An 18,628-nucleotide genomic window follows, 5' to 3' on the forward strand; every position below is an offset into this window, starting at 1 on the left:
AAAAGCATTGAGGGAAGTGGTTCTGTACCAAGCAGACAAAGAAAAGACGAGAACAATAAAAACTCTTGAACGTTTTGCTGATATTTAGACGAGGATCTAACCTTTGACATGGGGTCTGATTGGAGGACATCACCATCTCAACATGATTGATCTACCGGCTTCATTTCTGGAAACTTCCCTACAAAGTGTGTGATCTGGGTCCATTCTCTGCGTGTGTGTGTGTGTGTTCGCCGATTTGCTGCTCTCCGCTACTGTCCTGTGAGCCATAAGATGAAGTGTGTAATGTTTGGTCAGCGAGATTTGTTGTGTGTGTTTAAGGGATTCGGTATCACCTAATGGGAGATTATGTTCCTCCGACTGTGCCGTTGAGCAAACACACGAGCCATGAGAATTGGTCCGAACAAATACGGCTCCCGATTTCACCACATTTTATTCTTGACTTTGGCATTGTGCGCACCGTTTTCTTTCTCTCTTTTTTTTTTTACTTCTCCTTTATCCGAGGCTCCGTGAAGAATAACTTCAGTATCAAAATATAATGAATTTCTCTTTAAATTGGGCCTCCAGGAAAGCAGTCGTCAGCTCAAAATGAAACAAGCTGCAGACGTCGGAGTGTGTCGCAACATTTCCTGCAGCGAAACGGCCATTTGAGTTTGTCGGTTCCTCCCGTGGAACTTTCTCCACCTCGCAGCCGAAGCTGGAAGGAGGAAATTCAGCAGTTTATTGGCTTAATGAGAGACGTTTGGAACACACTGAGCCAGTTTTTGCTGCAAGAGCGGTTCGAGTAATTTCTGTGGGAACGTTTTTCCGTTTGAATCGAACATTTCTTGTTTTGTGGCAGAAGAGTGTGAAACAATGCTCCACTCAAGCGAATAGGCTGTTACCATTAACACCTCGAGTTTTATAGTGATAATTTCTCTTATAAAGGGACTCGATGTCCGAATGTGGGAGTTCAGTGAAGAGTGGAGTGGATTCGGCTAAAAGTATCAAGATCAACTATCCACACTATTATCCTTCTTGACCTATAAAAATATCACATTTTACATGGCTCTGTGGAAAGCTTTTTGACATTTAAATACGAGTATGTAACTGGTATAATAATTTAGTGTCACCAGAAAATGTAGGATCAAACTGTAAAACATTAAAACTGCTGTGTACTGCTGGCACCTCTCCACCTATCGATCTCCAGCACCGTTTCTTCCCTTATTCGGAGGAGGCACTCTACCTTTTTCCACCTCAGGATCACAAGTCACAGACTTGTAGGTGCTGATTCTCATCCTGGTCGATTCACACTCTGCTGCAAACTGCTCCAGGGAAAGCCAGAGATCAAGACCTGACTAATCTAACAGTCATATCTTCTGCAAAAGGTTGAGGCCACCTCAACGGATCCCATCAACACCTTGGCTGTGACTGGAAACATTGCGAGTCGATAATGTTGGTGGAGTCACTGGACTTCCCAAAGGACGTGGCTGAAAGCTTCCAAATCCCCAAGATAACTGTGAAGCTGGGTTCTTAGGGTCCGGCACTGGCCCGGGGTTCTACAGCTAAGGACAAAAACGTGCTGCTCCTTCTCCATTAGAGTCGAGACCACAAGTGTCAAACTCCAGTCCTCAAGGGCCACAGGCACAAAACACTGGAATGAAATGGCTTAATTACCTCCTCCTTGTGTATATGAGATCTCCAGAGCCTTAATGACCTAAGTATTCTATCCAGGTGGTACAGCAGAGGCTCATCTAAACATTGTACGGCAGTGGCCCTCCAGGACACCCCTGGTGTAGACGATATCTGGCTGATTTTCCTCAAGAACCCCTGATTGAACCTTAAACTTTGAGGCTTTGGAGTATGATTCCAGGGAACTGCCCAGACCTCACTACATCCAGATCCTGGAGAAATTTTTGGCGAATCCTGTCTTATCTTTTTTGGAGCCTTGTCGGATTTTTGCCCATTTCTGTCCCGATTTGAGGTCAGCATCAAATCTCCACCATGGACAGTCTGCTGGGGCAACACCCAATGACGCCGCACCAGACCTCACTATTATTGAGCATTGCAGTCCTTCCAGTAGAACATGGGAGTGCCCAGCAAGCTCTCTGAATCTCAATGTACAGTCACCTAGATGGGGGCAATAAGTATGCCACTGTCCCTCAGCGAGGGCAAACCCAAGACACCAACGTCCGTAATTACGTGTGCAGGCAAAGGAACACTTTTCCATCAATGTTTCTAATCTTAAGAGGTCTTTGCAGCCTGTTGTTACTGAAGTAGTTGTAGGAGTAATTGTAGAGATAGCTGCTTTTCAAGAGGTTTTTGTTTTGTTTGACTTCTTTTTAAGTCTTTTGCCATTCAATCCAATAAAATGTTTTTCGAACAGTCCTTTTGCTGTGCAGCTACCTTCTTTAACAAAATGATGTCTTTAAAACACGGATCTCAGTCTTAGTGTGTCTGTGCATCTCTCCTCAACCGACCCCTCTGACCGTTTTGTTGCTTCTTGCTCTCATGAAGGCCTTTGAGTGACCTCATTCTGTCTGTTCAAGGACATGATGCCATCGGGTTCACACAGATCCTACCACACACCCGCATAGAAAGTTTGTCAGACTCTTAGACCACCTGTCTGATCATCTGACCAAATTTCCCCTTGACCTGTTTAACCTCTGATCTCTCCTACTGGTCACTATGTGCTGAGTGCACAGCATAGAGTCAATCAGCACAAAAAAATGTCAGAGATCTGGAAGCAAAAATAGAAAATAAACATTCAAGAATGAAAAAAAAAACAACCTGTTTTTGCCCAAAGATCCCAAAGACCAAACATTTTGGATGTTTCTTTTTGACGGGTGTTTGGTGGCTGTGGTAGTTCTGGGGTTGTTGGGCCGTCTCTGACTTGTTGGTGTGGAATGTCTGGTTGATGTGTATGCATGCTGTATTTGCTTCAAAACAGATTTGCTGTTTTTATAGCTCAAATGATGATGGAGTCATGATTTGTGACATCTACACTGCCTGGCTAAATCGTCGCATCCCTTTAACTTTTTCACTGTTACAACAAACTTAAATGTTTTTTATTAATGGATTTTCTTGAGATGGATCAACACGAAGTGAAGTCGAAGGGAAATGATGCTTAGGAATATGACTCAACTGCAGACATACCAAGACATGACTGTCTATAAGCTGACCAGCTAGATAGAGCAAAAGCTGCAATGCGTTGCCTCATGTCAAATTATGTTCACCTTTTACAATGCCCTAGTCAAAGTCCAGATCTGTTTCAACTGGGAATTGTGGCAAGACTTGAAAACTTGTTGTTTACTGATGTTCACCAAACAGATTTGCTGTTTTTAGCTCAAATGATGATGGAACAACTTCAATCCGGCAATTGCAGCCGACAATGGTGGAATTGGTTGTTGCTGGAAATGTATAAAACCGTATTTAAATTCCCTTCCACTTCACAATGAATCATTCCCTTTGTATTGCTTTGCCACATCAAATCCTAATCTGATACATTTGCGTTTGTCTGTGATATGGAGTACTGCAAAAATGTTCAAGAGGAGTGAATACTGCTGCGAGGCTCTAGATGTAGATCTGATGCTGAAGTATCACTGTGATCGGTTAATAAGTAATGCATACTTGTTTTACTGACAATAAATTATGAATAGGAATAACAGAGTCTGTCTCAATAATATTTTTGCTTAAAACAAGACTCTTGTCTGTTCTGTATCCTACTTTTTTTTAAAAACCACAAATAGCTAAAATGTTGGTTTTAACCAAAGTATTCCCTTGAGGCTGCCAAAGCTGATCTTTATTATCTCAACTTCCATCAATGTATCACATTGTGCCATTCTGGGTGTTTGAGGTCAAAAACAACCGGCGGCGGCTATAAAACTCGTCTTTCCCGGGTTCCTGCCGTTTCGCCAGAAGCCTCGGCAGACCTTTTGTTGCAACCAGAGAAGCTAACCAGAGAAGCTACCCCCCCTCTAGCCCCTCCAGTCTTTGTGGGACAAAGAAAAACAATGGAGAGGGAGAGTAGTGTTGGAGAGTAAAGTGTGGAAGAGGGTTCCAGAGTGTGGATTATAGGTTCCTGTATCCTCCGTCGGCGTCCGGTTGCTGTGGTATGTGCTAATTACAGCCCGGGAGAGGCTCGCTATTGGGAGCAGGGAGAAGCTGACCGAGCAGAGGGCCTGAGGAGACGCTGCATGAGGACACTTCCTGTATCTGTGGACTCCTCAGACATTGTTCAGGATGTGACAGATGCATCTCTCCTCCATCTCAACCCTGGTAACAAAGACTGTATGATACCAGAGTCTCGTGATTGCCCCGGAATGCGCTCGTGTTCACCATGCCCTTTGTGCAGCTGCAGCTTGCTGCTCTATAGATGAGATGAACTTTGGAAATGATGTTTTCCTTGACATTGACATTGACATGCTGGTTCAGCCGTTTGCTGTCAAGGCTACAATCAACAGTCAACTGACTGCTGATTGTCATAAACGTTAAACTGTTGTTTTAAGGGGTGGGCAATATGGACTTAGTTTTATCACGATATTTTGTGGTAATATCATGATAACAATAAAAATGATAAGAACTATTTGTTACTTTTCTAGCTGTGTCTGATTTCATCACATAATTGTGCAAATTGGAACAATGAAAGTAAACCTGCCTATTGGAAACAAGTTTCGAAAAAAGTTTTCACAATCAGCAGGGGATGCTGCTACTGGCGGAAAACACAAAGAAGTGGCAGGAGGATGATGCCATGGAAGAAACTTATTCACATGTGATTTTAATTATTTACAGGAAACTCCAAAGTTGCAAAGAGTTTTTCAACATTCGCAGAATATGGACAAAGTTTTGCACATATTTATAAATGAAGCATAGCTGCTATTGCTGATTATGATACGTGTTAAATTGTGTTGTTTTTAGGAGTGGCTGTTATGGACGTAAAGTTTAATTGCAATATTTTATGCTAACAATAAAAGTAATAAGAATGATTACTTCTTTCTTAGGTAATCGTAGCTGTGTTTTCATTGACCATATCATTCCACAAATTGGAATTATGAAAATAACGAAAACGCTGCAATTTTTGATAAAGTTTTTACGATCAACAACCAGATGTTACTGCTGGTGGAAATGACAAAGAAGACAACAGGAAGTAGTAGGAAGATGACGTCACAACTTGTTCATATGTGATTTCAACCTAGCTTCTCATTTAAAGAAATACTGTAATTGTGAAATTGCGTTTTTCGACATTAGCGCCAAGCTGACAAAGTTTTGTGCACATTTGAAATGGAAATGTGCAGCTGGTGAATGCATGATGCTGAAGTCATTACTCCACAACATGTCCATTTGTAATACACTTCTCTAGGACACCATTCACATAAAGAAGCATGAGTTGCATCACTAAACTGCAGACAGTGTCTATTTTTAATCATATTTTAAAACTTTTTCCATGAACAAACACTGGAAAAAATGGTAAACCTCACAATCCCCACAGTACAGACAGTTTTGAGGGATTTAAACATTAACTGGAATTCATCCTAACGATAAATCACGATAAATAATAGACGATAAAACAAATGCCCAGCCCAGGTTTTTTTTTTCTCCAAATGCTGCTGGTGCTGATTTCTATCTCTTTTCTTCTTCTGCTCTTTTGTCTTCGCATGTTTCCTCCCGACACCAGCAGGACTGTTTCTCCGTAGAGGGAGAAGACCTGAAGCATGACTTCGAGCGGCTGCAGCTGGCCATGGAGATGGTCGGGTTCCTGCCATCCACCCGCAAACAGTAAGACCGAGGCGTGACCCCCGCTAACCCGCTAGGATATGAAATCGACCCGTGACCCTCCCATACGTTTCTATCAGCCTGTGTCGCTTTATTTACGGCCTCTCCTCGACCCGCGTCGATAACTCAGCGGGACGGGTGGGCAGGGAATGATCTGCAAGCCATGACAAAAAGACGTATTTCTTGTCAGGATTTTCTCCCTGCTGTCCGCCATCCTGCACCTGGGGAACATCCGTTACAAGAAGAAGACCTACAGGGACGACTCCATCGACATCTGTAACCCGGAGGGGCTGCCCATCGTCTCAGAGCTGCTGGAGGTTGGAAATGTTTTAGTTCAGTTCATAATGTCAGGACCTTCACTGCTTCAGAAATATTCTAGAAGCACAAGATACTTATTTGTCTCACTGCTGTGTTTACTGAAACAAAACCGGATTTATAAGAATGTGGGCTTGATCCAGTCTTGGTGCTTTATTCACTAAAGAAAAATTCTCTTACAAATGCAAATTACATTACATCAGTAGGTAGTTGTATACATCAATAGATGTGAACTTGGTAAGTTTAACACATTCTTTAGCCATTAACTCTGATCTTCCTAAAGAAATCGCCCAAAGAAATCAAGAAAGAAAAAAATTAAAACTTCATAAATATCTCAAAATATTAATATAACTCACCTGATATCTGCCCATGAGTTTGACATGAAGAAAAATGTTTTCAAAACATGCATTCATTAAAATAAAATAATTAATTACAAATTGTTTGTGGCTCCTAAAAAATTGGTACCCCCGAGTGCTGGCTTACCTAAAGTCTGATCTAGAAGTGTTCAACCTCTGCTCAGTTGTTGAACGCTGCTTGTATGTGATTTTAACATTTGAACCTGTGAGTTTTTTTTTCGTTTTGTTTTTTTTTAATAACAAAGTTGCTGGCAGCAGAGACGAAGAGGAGCTTCAGGTCCCTGAGAGCCATCCAAACATCCAGGGATTTCACAAAACGTTGTTGGCGTTCGGGCCGTTTTCAGACGCCCTCTCTGAGTTTGCTGCAGGCGAACATCAAGCTTATCTTTGACTCCACTCGCTGAAAACATCAGGCACTGATAGCGGCTGCTAACATGCTTTGAAGGTTTTTTTATGCCAAACTTTGAGTGACTGATTATAGATTACTTTCATCTATAAGTAATGACTGACCGTAATTAATCAACTAATTTTGTAAACGATTAATCGTCCATAGTTTTCAGACCGACTGGTCTGGGGAAAAAAGTCTGTTTGCTAAAAAAAAAAAAAGGCGTCAGTCCTGCTGCTCCTGAAAGAGTCTCAGGTCTGCTCCTCTTTCTCTCCGTTCGTTTCATCCGCCTCCTTTCGTCCCGTTCTGTTGTTTTTCCAAACCTGATGAGTTTCAGTTTAGCAACCGTGTTTTTTGTGAGCCAATCAGTCTGCCCTGTGAGTTTAGTCTGCTGCAGACCCGTTATCTGTCCGCAGGACAGGAAAAAACAGCCCCAGCCCCGGCCCGACGGGCCGCGCAGTGTTTACACGTCTCTGCGGCGACCTGCAGAGACGCTGAGATCAGACCGCGCACGCACACGCTGACTGCAGGCCGGACGCGCTCGTCGAGTCCCAAACAAAGCAGCGTGCCGAGCGTTGCCTGTCAACATCGCCGCGGGGATGTTATGACTGCGGAGAGCATGCCAGGGTCCCAGCATCCAGACTGGACTCTCTGAACCCCCACCGCTCTTTCTCTGTCTCCAGAGATCCAGAGCGGTGTTGACGTCACCCGAGCCACATGTCGGCCACATGATCGGCGGCCAGTGTTTTAATTTCCAGCTTATTCAGACTGGTGCAGGTCTAGCAAGACCTGCAGCAAGGCGAGGGCCGCGCGCCCCTCCAGATGTTTGGAGCTCGCTGTGAGCAACCATTGAGAATATGACACTCACAGACGCCTTATAAAGCCGTAGAGTCAGGAGGAAGGCTTTCTTTTTATTTGTTTTGTAAGTTTTTTTTTTTTTTTACAGAAGGGATGTTTTAAGATGATTGCTGACTACAGTCAAACAATACTGCAGGCATTGGGTTTGCCTTTGCAGCAAAGGCCCACTTGGTTTGTATTTCCTTTTTTTATAAAAGCGACCTTTGTCTTATATTAAATATGTCAGATTAGCTGGAAACATTTATGAGTCAAACAAGAAGAAAAACATCCAAAGTTAAAACAATGAACTATGATTCATGACCAATGTACTTGAATGACAACAGAAATTTCCCCATTTTTGCTGCGCTTGACTGAAATACAGCAGCATTTAGTCACATCTCAGTCACTGGCTCAGTGATTGGTGTGCGACAATCCTATTTTGTTCAATCACAACCAACCGCATCTTTAAATGTGTCCTGAGCTTTAAGAACTGGTTGCATCTTGATTTTTTTTTACATATTGTTTACTAATCCTGACTGAACATTTACTGTGGAGCTGTGCTGCCGCAGGTAGAGAAAACCTCATTTTGACTTGTACTGACATGAAAAAACCAGGATGATGCATTAGAAACACAACAAAGTGAAATCAACATTAAAGATTTTTGCACATTCCCATCTTCTAATTCAGGATAAGAGTAGAAAGAGCAGGCAGGGTGTTGATGCATCATGGGTATATTTTTGGGGCGTTTTGCCTGGTACAGGGTGGCATAAGTGGCTGTTTTCTGCAACTTAAAACTCACGAGTCGTCCGCTTTGGCTCAACGTGTCAAGCAGATGTGAACCAGGGACTTTTTTACCTTTTTAGGAGAGAAAAAATCGAGGTAAATGGAGTTGACTTGGACTTCCTGCTTCCTGTGGAGGCAAATCTGGAAGAGGAAGTGTGGCTCGTGTGGGCTGGCGGACGGCTGTCAAACTAGATCCGAGGTTTGAAGTTGATTGATTGGCGAAAAGGGTTTCAGTGCAGACTGAAAACCAGACCGGTGACACTTGGCATCCGTAAGATATAGGGTTGCTCTTGACTCAAGGAGTTCAAAAGACTTTGGAAAGGCTTGGAAAAAAACCCCTCCAAACCAGAGCTTGTAAAACTCCTGAGTGTTGAGCTATTAGGGCAGTGATGAAGGCAGAACGCTAAGCCTGTTACCAGGCAACAAAAACTCGGAAACGTAGCGTCTAAAGACCAATCACTGGCAAGCAGAATAGGCTTTGCTCCGAGCCGAGGGATTACCAGGCAGTGTGAAATGAAGTCTGATTATACCACCCCCTGTGATTTACTCACTACACTCGCACACACTCACGCACTCCTCCAGTGTCATCAACCCACTTCTGTCCCTATCAAAGCCCTTCACCAAAATGGACCCCTAATGGCGTCAACTAAAATGCCAACAGACTCTGTTTCTTACATGAAGATATCAGAGATGTGTCCATACAAACATGCAGCAGCAGCAGCAGCTGCAGCAGCAGGTCTCTCTCTCCCATAATTCCTGCTGATAGAGGAGACGTGTGCAGTGACATCTGCTGCTCCCACTGTGGCCCCCGTCGTCGGGGCCCCGTCCGCCGCAGGCCACATTCAATTGTCCTACGTGTGGATGGAGCAGCGCTAACAAGCTAATCTCTGTCAGCGGCGTTAGATGGAAGCGCTGTGGCTCGGGTTTGGGTTGAGGGTCGTTAACGTGACCCTTAATGACCCTCGGCGGGACAGAAAGGGTCAAGATGGTGACTGATATGGAAAGAACTGCCTTTGGTGGCATTTCATGTCAAAATTACAATGATAGACACACGATACAAACCTAAAGCTAAAAGAGAGGATTTAGCTATTTTGCCTGCTGACTGGGCTGGAGGATCTGTAGAGATCAGATGGGGGAATCTGGGTGTTTTCACACCTGATAGTCCAGTAAACTTGGTTACGTTTGTTATATTTTCAGCTGGTGTGGTTCTCTTTCACTCAGTCAAATGATTCAATTCCTTTGAAAAACATGTTCACCCCCCTTCGTGCTGCACCTAGAACCACTGAAAGAAACGACAGCAAAACCACTGAAGAAGAAGCTGAGCACAACTTCCTCCTTCAGAAAATGTAAACATGAAGTAGCGTCAGATTTCAGCAGTTGTTGGATTTCTCTTTTGTCTTTGGGAAATGACCATGATCCGTTTCTCTCACCAGCTCTAGACCCACGCGTTTGTCTGGTTGTATTTACCCAGAATGCCTTGCCCTGCAGTCCACTTCCTGCTGATCCATTTCCGCTCACACATGGATTCGAACCAGAGTTCACTTCATATGGACAGACATGGGCAGAGGCGGATCCAGAGTTCTTTGTTTCGGTCTACAGCAGTTCAATAACACGTTCACACCTCACCAAACAAACCGGACTTTCTGGGCAATCGAACTGCAAATCGATTAACGCGAACTAAACGGAACTGGTGTGAATTCAACCTCTGTTTCCAGATATTCAAGAAGGGAAACTTATAAAATCCTGCAGGACACTGTTGCCCACATCTGGTTTATGTCAGACCAGTCAAAGCCCAGTCTAGAACGGACCAGTCAAAGCCCAGTCTAGAATCCTTTACAGAGATGCTAATATTGATGCTCAGAGATGCTTTCCATTTCCTTAAGGACAGGGCAGCAATGTCAGCCAGTATTTATGCAAAGCTATTAGAAACACAAAAGTAGAGCCAAAAGACTCGCAGCTGTAATGGGTGAACAACTACATGCTACTTTGTTTTCTGTCTCATCAAATCCAAATAGAACACATTAAAGCTGGGGCTTGTTTTATTCATCGCTGTTTGTTTTCCAGGTGAAAGAGGAAATGCTACTTGAAGCCCTAACGACCAGGAAGACGGTGACCGTCGGAGAGAGGCTCATCGTTCCCTACAAACTAGCAGAGGTGATTCTGTCTGTAAACGCAGCAGCACCACCGTCATGGCGGCGCGCCTCGTTCCTGGCATCACCACCAAGAACCGAAAAGAGTTTAAATGCGGCAACGTGTCATTGTGAACTGTAGGGGGGATTAGTAGTCGGTGTGTCAAAGACTCGGTGCCTGTGTGAGGAGTTTTGTTGTGGCATTCCCCCGGCCCCCGCTGCCTCTCAGACTCTTTGATGGGGGTCTCTTCCTCTGCAACTTCCTGTTTCCTGTGGAGTAAAGCAGCGGTGGTGTTTTCCTAAACACCAGCCCATGCAGCCCTCTGGACCCGCAGTCTGTGCTCTATTAAACCTCCTGGGTGCCTTGGTTGACCCAGATCGGCTCTGGTGACAATTTGCACTGAACATTAACGTTCAGCTCTCTCTGTTTATCCTTCTGCCGCTAAACGGTCTGAAGACGGAGAACCTGAGCTCGTGTTTGTGGCTGAGGAAGCAGACATTACATGTAGGTTGCCTGTTAGCCATCCCAGCTACAATTTAGCTCAACAATAGTTTCGCCTATGATCCCCCCCTACACACACACACACACACCTCACCATAGTCATGTGCTCTTTTCTTAGGAATGTGCAACCTCCGCTGGAATATACAGCACAGAAGCCAGAAACCAGATTCTTGTTCAGTGCGTTTGTCTCCCTCTCTCTCTGTCGGTCGCACACAAATTCACTTTTTCCAAAGAGGCGCGTAGCAGAGGCTCCGACGATTTGTTCAGAAATGTGACCTTCTGTGCTGTGTGTGTGAGAGAGTGGCCTCTGTGATAAACTTTGTACCGAGGCCTCTCATGTGAAAGCTTCTCATGGTGAGGGTGTTGGCTAGAAAGCAGAGCGAGTGAGATAGAGACGCAAAATTAATAACAAAAATAAATGTGAAGAAAAAAATACTAGAACAGTGGTCTGTTATTTGTTTTAGATCACGGTCATATTCATTAGTGCCCCTTGTAAAGATGTGTAATTGGGTTTGTAGTAAATGTATCCTTTGTTGCACTGGACTTGGCCTCAAGCTCACAGATGTAGAAAAATAATTTTGTGCTAGCACAGCTATAGTGAATTAATCTGGAGTGCAAAGAGGAAATTGCATCTCCTTGTTGATAATACAATCATTGTGTGGAAAAATCCCCCCAAAAGTGAAAAGAGGCCAACTGGCCCGAATCAGATCATACACAGAAGACAGATTGTATTAAAACAGACATTTAAACGGGTCCTAACGGACTCACTTCAGGAGTAGCGAAAGTAAAAGTTTGCCCCGGTTTGACCGAGGGCCGTGGGAGCGACTGGAGGCCACCTGTGGAATCCATAACACGCCTGTTTTTATGCAAAGGAAACGTGGGGGGAGAAAAAAACAGAACCTGGCAACCGTTGCGGTCTCTTCTCAGAAATAATTTCTTCCTACTTGGATGAGAATGTTTGAGAAAGTGTGCTAGGCAGCTGTCCCATCCACCCACATTGTCGCCGGGAGATTTGGACAGGGCGTCTCGAGTGTGAGCACATGAACCTCAGCAGAGCTCGGCGTTTTCTGAACTTTAGCCGAGAAGTTCAGAACCGGCTGAATCCATCGGGCAGGTTACTGTCTCAGTAATGGTCGGGACTCTCTATATTTAAAATAAATATATATAAAGACTTCTAATAGATTCATCTTTACACCAGATGCAAACATAACGCTGAAATCTTTGACATAACTCTCTTTGGAGATCATCCCATTTACTGGCAAAAAAATGTTTATCCATATTTAGTTGTTCTGAGCATCGCCATGTCAGCCAGATATGAAAATTCAGTTTATTTGAGAGAATGTTTCATGTTTTACATGTAAGAGAGAGAGAGACGATGTGTCAGAATTGAATTTTTCCTCTGAATCTGTGATTTTCCTGCCAGCTTTTTCCTGCCAGCTTCAAAACGGTTTCCTGTGAAACATCACTGGTGTTTTACAGCGTTTGAACACAGCAGTTCATCTGCTCTGATCATGTGAGCTCGTGAGATATTGCGGGTCCATTAAAAGACGCTCTTAGGGTCAGTATGATAATAGTTACCGAGAAGCTTCATCAGAGTCCCTGTGAACAACAGAAGGCGATTCCAACCACAGACTGTTTTGCATCACTTCCTGCCTCTTCCTGTGCACCTTGCTCTTATTTTTAAGATCAAACTGTTTTTAGCTTCCGCTAGAAAGAGTGGAGAGCAAACCTCTAACATCCATGTGTGAAAACAGGATAACATGCACAATTACATATCATCTTTGGAAAACCAGTAAAAAGACTAACTGTGATCTAAGTTTCACTTTTTTGCAGTCATAAGTTTTCTGACTCTGACTTCACCATTTGCAAATGAACAACCTTACTGATTCAATTTCTGACATAAAAAAGAGACGCTTGAATACCAAATGAAAACAGGCTGATTCCGGTGAAACTATGGGTGGGATTTTATTGTATCGTTTATCGAGATAAATTTCCCATCATAAGAGTTTTGATTTATCGTTGTCACAATAAAATCCAATTAATGACATTTGAAACCCACCACAAATGTTGCTGTTATCTATATTACTATTTTTGCCATTGTTTGGTCAATAAAAGCATCAATAAATTTGAAGAGATGATTAGAAGAATTTACTGTGTTTAGTGAAGCAAATCGCATTATTTTACGTGACTGGTGTCACGGGGCACATTGCCAAAGGGAGGAGTGCAGCTACCTAATAAAGAAGTAATAAACGTTCTTTGTCATCAGTTTTGCCATCATCACATTAGAACCACAAAGTATCGCGATGAAACATTCGGTCCGCATCGCTCTCCTCTGAGCGAAGCGAGCCTGGCAGCGAGGAAGCCTCCGGGCCACGTGCAGAGGGAACTCATGCTGCTGCTCGACACCCCCGGTGACTTTCAGACTGAGGAAAAAGAAAAGGGTGGAAACTGAGACGGAGACAAACGACTTCCCCTCCCAGAGCCATATAATTACAAATACCAGCAGGAGCTGGTTTACTGGCTACAACCATTCCAGTTTACAGTCGTCTCCTATGGACTCCTCTGTTTTTGTTTTGTTTTTAGATGTTCTGCACGTTTTTCTGGCAAAACCCGTTTGTTTCCAGCCTGGTTCTCGGCTGTTCCCAATGTGTTGAATAATTAAATTACATCGTGAGACACGGTACACGCTCAGTGAGCATGCCACATCCAATCTACCAACCCGGCAGTCCCACTGTGGCACCCACAATGCGATTTTTTTTTTTTTTTTTTTGAAGCGTTAAATTATTTATAATGATCTTGCATAACCGTGTTGGTTCAGAGACGTCGACTAAAAATATCTGAAGCGATCAATAATGCAGGAGCGAAGAGACGGCTCTCAAAAGTGCAGTTTTACTTCATCATGACAGCTGAATGCTCTCGTCTGGGAGTCATTTAAAGTTGGAGCACCTGCACTGGAGCTTCAGTGGAGTTGCAGTAAACAATAAAGAAGAAAACTGTCTTCATCTGACTGAAGACATGTCGTTAAATGAGCCGTCTCTGTTGTTCAAACTTCCACTTAATCCTAGGGGTGTTTATCCTGTCACCTATTTTACCTATTTTAGACAAACTCCAAGTCATAAGGATGAGTATGTCCTCTTCATGGAAATGGGGAAACTTTCATTTTTTATGCTTTTAAAGAAACCTTTAGAAAACCTTGAATTAAAATCTGAATGAAGCAGGTCTCAGAGATGAGCCTTGAGGGACACCGGATTTAACTAACACCAACTAAATACCTGCCACTTTTGCCTGTTTTCATTTCCCTGAAGCTAAATGATAATTTTTGAAGAGCAACTTTGGTTACAACAACTTCATCAATCTTTTTAGTTTGTGCTGTTTTATGTATTTTGGATATTTAAAGTGTTTTCCAGTGTTAAATGATCTTTAGATATTGACGTTTTTTTATTTTTGAGAGGGTGTACTCTCATTGATATGCCATTATTATTATTATTATTATTATTATTATTATTATTAATTGAAAATGGTCTCAAAAAATAACAATGCAATTGTTCATTGCAAATATTCGACAATTTATCATCTAATAACATTTGTTTTTATGACCAGCAAATCAAAGACCAAGATTTGTGATTTAACTCTTAGTTTGTTTTGGGGTTTTTTTTAAGCAATACTGACTTTTTGTTGAGTGTAGAACTTTCCAAACAAAATCATTCAACTAGCTTATGTGTTCCTGTTTGAAAGAAACTAACCTTATGAATGTGTTTTTTTTAGGCCAACACAGTGAGAGACTCGATGGCCAAGTCTCTGTACAGCGCGCTGTTTGACTGGATCGTTTTCAGGACGAACCACGCCCTGCTCAACAACAAGGACCTGGAGGACAGCTCAAAGGTGGGCTCAAAAACCCAAACTGACGGCGAATACAAACACGTAGCTACAGAATCAGGACAGAAGTGGAACCGTGATGTTACTTTGTCACCCACTTTGCGCTGATGTTGACGATGTGCTTCTCGTTGTTCACTGGAGGGTGGATAATTGATGCAGGAAGTAAAATGAGAGCATGATGAGCCCAGTGAGCTTTTGCTGCTGACCAATCATGACCACAGCAGTAGTTCCAACGGGTGTTGCATCATTTTCATGTTTCATCGTACTGTAGCACATCGGCTGGCAATACGTTTTTATGCACATTCATCATATTGCTGCAAAATCACAGCTGATTCATAAGGAATCAAGTTATGATTCATGAGCCAAACTTCAGACCTTCAGAGGTCTGCAACCTGTGGCTCTAAATAACTGATTTAAAATAATAAAGTATCAGCAAATGCTTTGAATATAAATGAAATAAATAGATTTCCATGAATTATATTAAAAATACTAGTGATATTGTTTTAAATGTGTTTTTTTCACAGTTGTAAACTAATTTCAACCTCCCACAGAAAAAAAAGTTTACATCTTCTTTTCTGCAAAAGTTTGAACTTTATCTTAATTTTAAAACTTAAAGACAGATATTTTAAAAATCACAGCAAATTTCCTAATAATTATCAAAAATCATAGATTTTTTTGTAACAATTGCCCAAATTGGTTCCCATTCATCTGCTTTTCTCTTTCTGTCTTGATAAAAGTTGAAAATTTTTCACTGAACCGAAAAATATGTGAGTTCTGCAGCACATCTACTTGTTACATTTGTCAGAGTCAAGCTAGCATAGCTAACCTACTTCTTTCTCCTTATGCTTATTTTTTTGAAGTCAAATTTTTATTGACTTGATTTGTGGCAGATGGTTCTTTTATTTCACACACTTTTAAGATTTAACGCTAAGACAACTCGACAGCTGGGGGGGCGGGATCTTGTGCGAGTGATGTCACGTTGCAGCATTTGTGTAATAGGGCGTAGTTGTGTTTTGCGCTGTAAAATCAGTCGAACATATTGATGGAGAAGCATTTAGATGTCAGCCTGGCTGTTTCGTCCTCCTGTCTCCTGGCGTTTTATTTCTCTGGTTTTTCGTCATCCTCTTTGTGGCGTGCATGTTGGATTGGCAGCTGGCAAGTCGTGCCCAGTGGGAGCATCTAGCAAATTAGAAACTGTGTGTGTGTGTGTGTGTGTGTGTGTGTGTGTGTGTGTGTGTGTGTGTGTGTGTGTGTGTGTGTGTGTGCATTCATCAGTCTGTGCCAGGGGCATTTGGGCAGATGGCATCAAGTTCCCCTCAGCTCATTTTACTCCCTACAGTGTAGTGTGTGTACACTGACATCATCAGCGTTTGTGTGCGCACGCGCGTTTGTGTGTGTGTGTATCTGAAGCCAATGAGGTTGCACTTTGTGTCAAGGTCACGGTTCTCCCGTTGAGTTTATATGTTCAACCTGTGTTGGCGTGTGTTTTTGGTTTAAAAAAAAACAAAAGCTGGGCTTGAGAGAGAAATAAAACATGGACAGATAGAATTAAAGTAAGTGAAATGAAACTCGAAACGGGTCTTGTGGTCCATTTCATAATTAAAGGCGAGGGACTGCCTCCCGGAGGGGGGAGCGATAAATGACTGCATGAATCTACATGACGTCCACAGAGCAAACTGCAGAGCGGGGCCCGCAAAGAACAGGGTAGAAAAAGAAATGAGAAAAAGAAACGCACCATTAAAGTCAACCAAATAAAAATGCACCAGGCGATCCTAAAGGACCATACATTTCTCTATAGTGTTGGAACATTTTCTACTAAACTCTACAAGTTGAAAAATGTCTGATCTGTTTGTTTTTATTCTGTCATTTTTTAATTTTATTTATTTTGTTCCTGCAGATCCTCTCCATAGGAGTGCTGGACATCTTCGGCTTCGAGGATTACGAGAACAACAGCTTCGAACAGTTCTGCATCAACTTCGCCAACGAGCGCCTCCAACACTACTTCAACCAACACATCTTCAAGCTGGAGCAGGTTCAGGATTTTAACTTATTTTTTAATGTTTTTCTTGATTTTGCTCTACAATTTTCCTGATTTCAGTTCTTTTTTTTTCTATTTTATTTAGCCTTCCTGTTCTCTTCTGTTACTGTTTCTAGATTTCTTTTTTTTTGTTTGTTTGTTTGTTTTAGCAATAATTTTCCTTCTTACTTCCATTTCTTGTCCTTTATTTTTGGTTTTCACCATTTCTTTTATTTTTCTTTCTTTTCTTAACCCTTCCTTTCTGTTCGATTTTTTCCTGTTCTATTTACCTTCTTTTCTCTCCTTATCTTGTTTGAACTTTTCTATGCATTCCTACCCTTTGCTTTACTTTAGCTCTTCTCGTCTTTGCTTTATTTTTCTAAAGACTATTTTCTGTTTTCCTTAACGTACCGTTTTTCACAATTTTCTCTCTTTTTTCCATTTTTTCAATTTTTCTTGCTTACTTTCTTGACTTGACTCGCCTGCTGCTCTAATGTGTGGACTGATTTGAACCTGTACATGCCTCCATGTTTGCCTCCAGCACTTTGACACACACTGATGTCACTTGATGCACGGCTATGACTGTACGCCTCGCGCTCTGCTCAGAAACGCTTTCATGTTTGTGATAAATTGTTGCCGGTGGAGTAGAGGGGCCGAACCGCCTCTCCTGTCTCCGTTTCAAAGGGACGGGCGCTGTAGCTAAGCTCGGTGTGTCAGAATGAACGACTTCCTGGATAGTGAGAAGCTCTGGATCGGCTGCGGCGCAATCAGAGGCAGATAGGAGAGGCTTCGGACTTACTTTGATGTGTAAAGTCAGGGCAGGTGCCCTTCTGGTGGCAGCCGTTGATAAAGAGCATTAGCATCAAAGGCAGCCACGCCGACAGAGGAAGAATAACACAACAGAACGTATGGGGAGGAAAATCTGTTGCCACAGGAGGAACAAAGAGGCGTTCAGTTCATGTTTGCTCCTGTTGTCATCTAAACGTTCCTGAAAGCGTGTTTTCGCGTTGCCATGCTACAAAAAAGAAAAGCTCCGAAGCTTTTCTTGTTCTTAATAATAAATGTATATCTTTCTTCTGTAAATGTGCAGCTACGTCAGATTAGCTTTCTTGAAGGCCAAAAGGTCAGATTGAAAGGGCACGTTAGCTCCAGCTTGGCTTTGGTTACACATTTAGTCTGAAGTCTGTGGTCTCAATCTTTCAACCCCCTTAACAATGACGCTCCTACATAAGAAAGCAACCAGATGCCTTCAGACGACTAAGAGGTAAACAGATTCCAGCTGTTCGCCGCTCTTCACCTTGTGAGCTTGTCAGGTTTTTCGTGAAGACCCTTCAGGTTTCTTTGGTTGTTTTCAATTTAATTAAAAAATACTTTCTTTATCCCATTAAATGTTGTTGTAACTCTTTAATTGAAAGTCTTGTGTTTGACTGGGGACCGAAATTGCCATATTTGTTACATTTTCACACTGCCTTTCAAATGATCCACACACCTTGAGCGACCTGTTCCCCTCCTCACCTGAGGCGGCGCTGCACCAACAACCACTAGAGCAATCATCACAAAAACCGCAAAAGAAGACACTGAGCGCAACTTCCTTCTTTGCAGCCGGTAAACACCAATGGAGTGGCATGAGAGGTTGGCGAATGTAGGATTTCTCTTTTGTCTTTGGTAAAATACCACAAG

General features: G+C 42.6%; 1 protein-coding gene across 7 annotated transcripts in view; it reads left to right on the forward strand.

Moving 5' to 3' along the window:
- Window positions 1-18,628, forward strand: part of LOC129367124 (unconventional myosin-IXAa-like) — a 121,329-nt gene that overhangs the window by 68,391 nt on the left and 34,310 nt on the right. For 6 of the 7 annotated variants that reach the window (XM_055041406.1, XM_055041432.1, XM_055041414.1 and 3 more), the window contains exons 7-11: window positions 5,651-5,751; window positions 5,939-6,065; window positions 10,489-10,578; window positions 14,821-14,937; window positions 16,829-16,963. In XM_055041406.1, the coding sequence (XP_054897381.1) occupies window positions 5,651-5,751; window positions 5,939-6,065; window positions 10,489-10,578; window positions 14,821-14,937; window positions 16,829-16,963 (570 nt within the window). The remainder of the gene's footprint in view (window positions 1-5,650; window positions 5,752-5,938; window positions 6,066-10,488; window positions 10,579-14,820; window positions 14,938-16,828; window positions 16,964-18,628) is intronic. The other variant, XM_055041454.1, reaches the window with a different exon arrangement.

This window comes from Poeciliopsis prolifica, unplaced genomic scaffold, assembly GCF_027474105.1.
Source record: "Poeciliopsis prolifica strain line A6 unplaced genomic scaffold, Auburn_PproV2 SCAFFOLD001, whole genome shotgun sequence".
Lineage (NCBI taxonomy): Eukaryota > Metazoa > Chordata > Actinopteri > Cyprinodontiformes > Poeciliidae > Poeciliopsis > Poeciliopsis prolifica.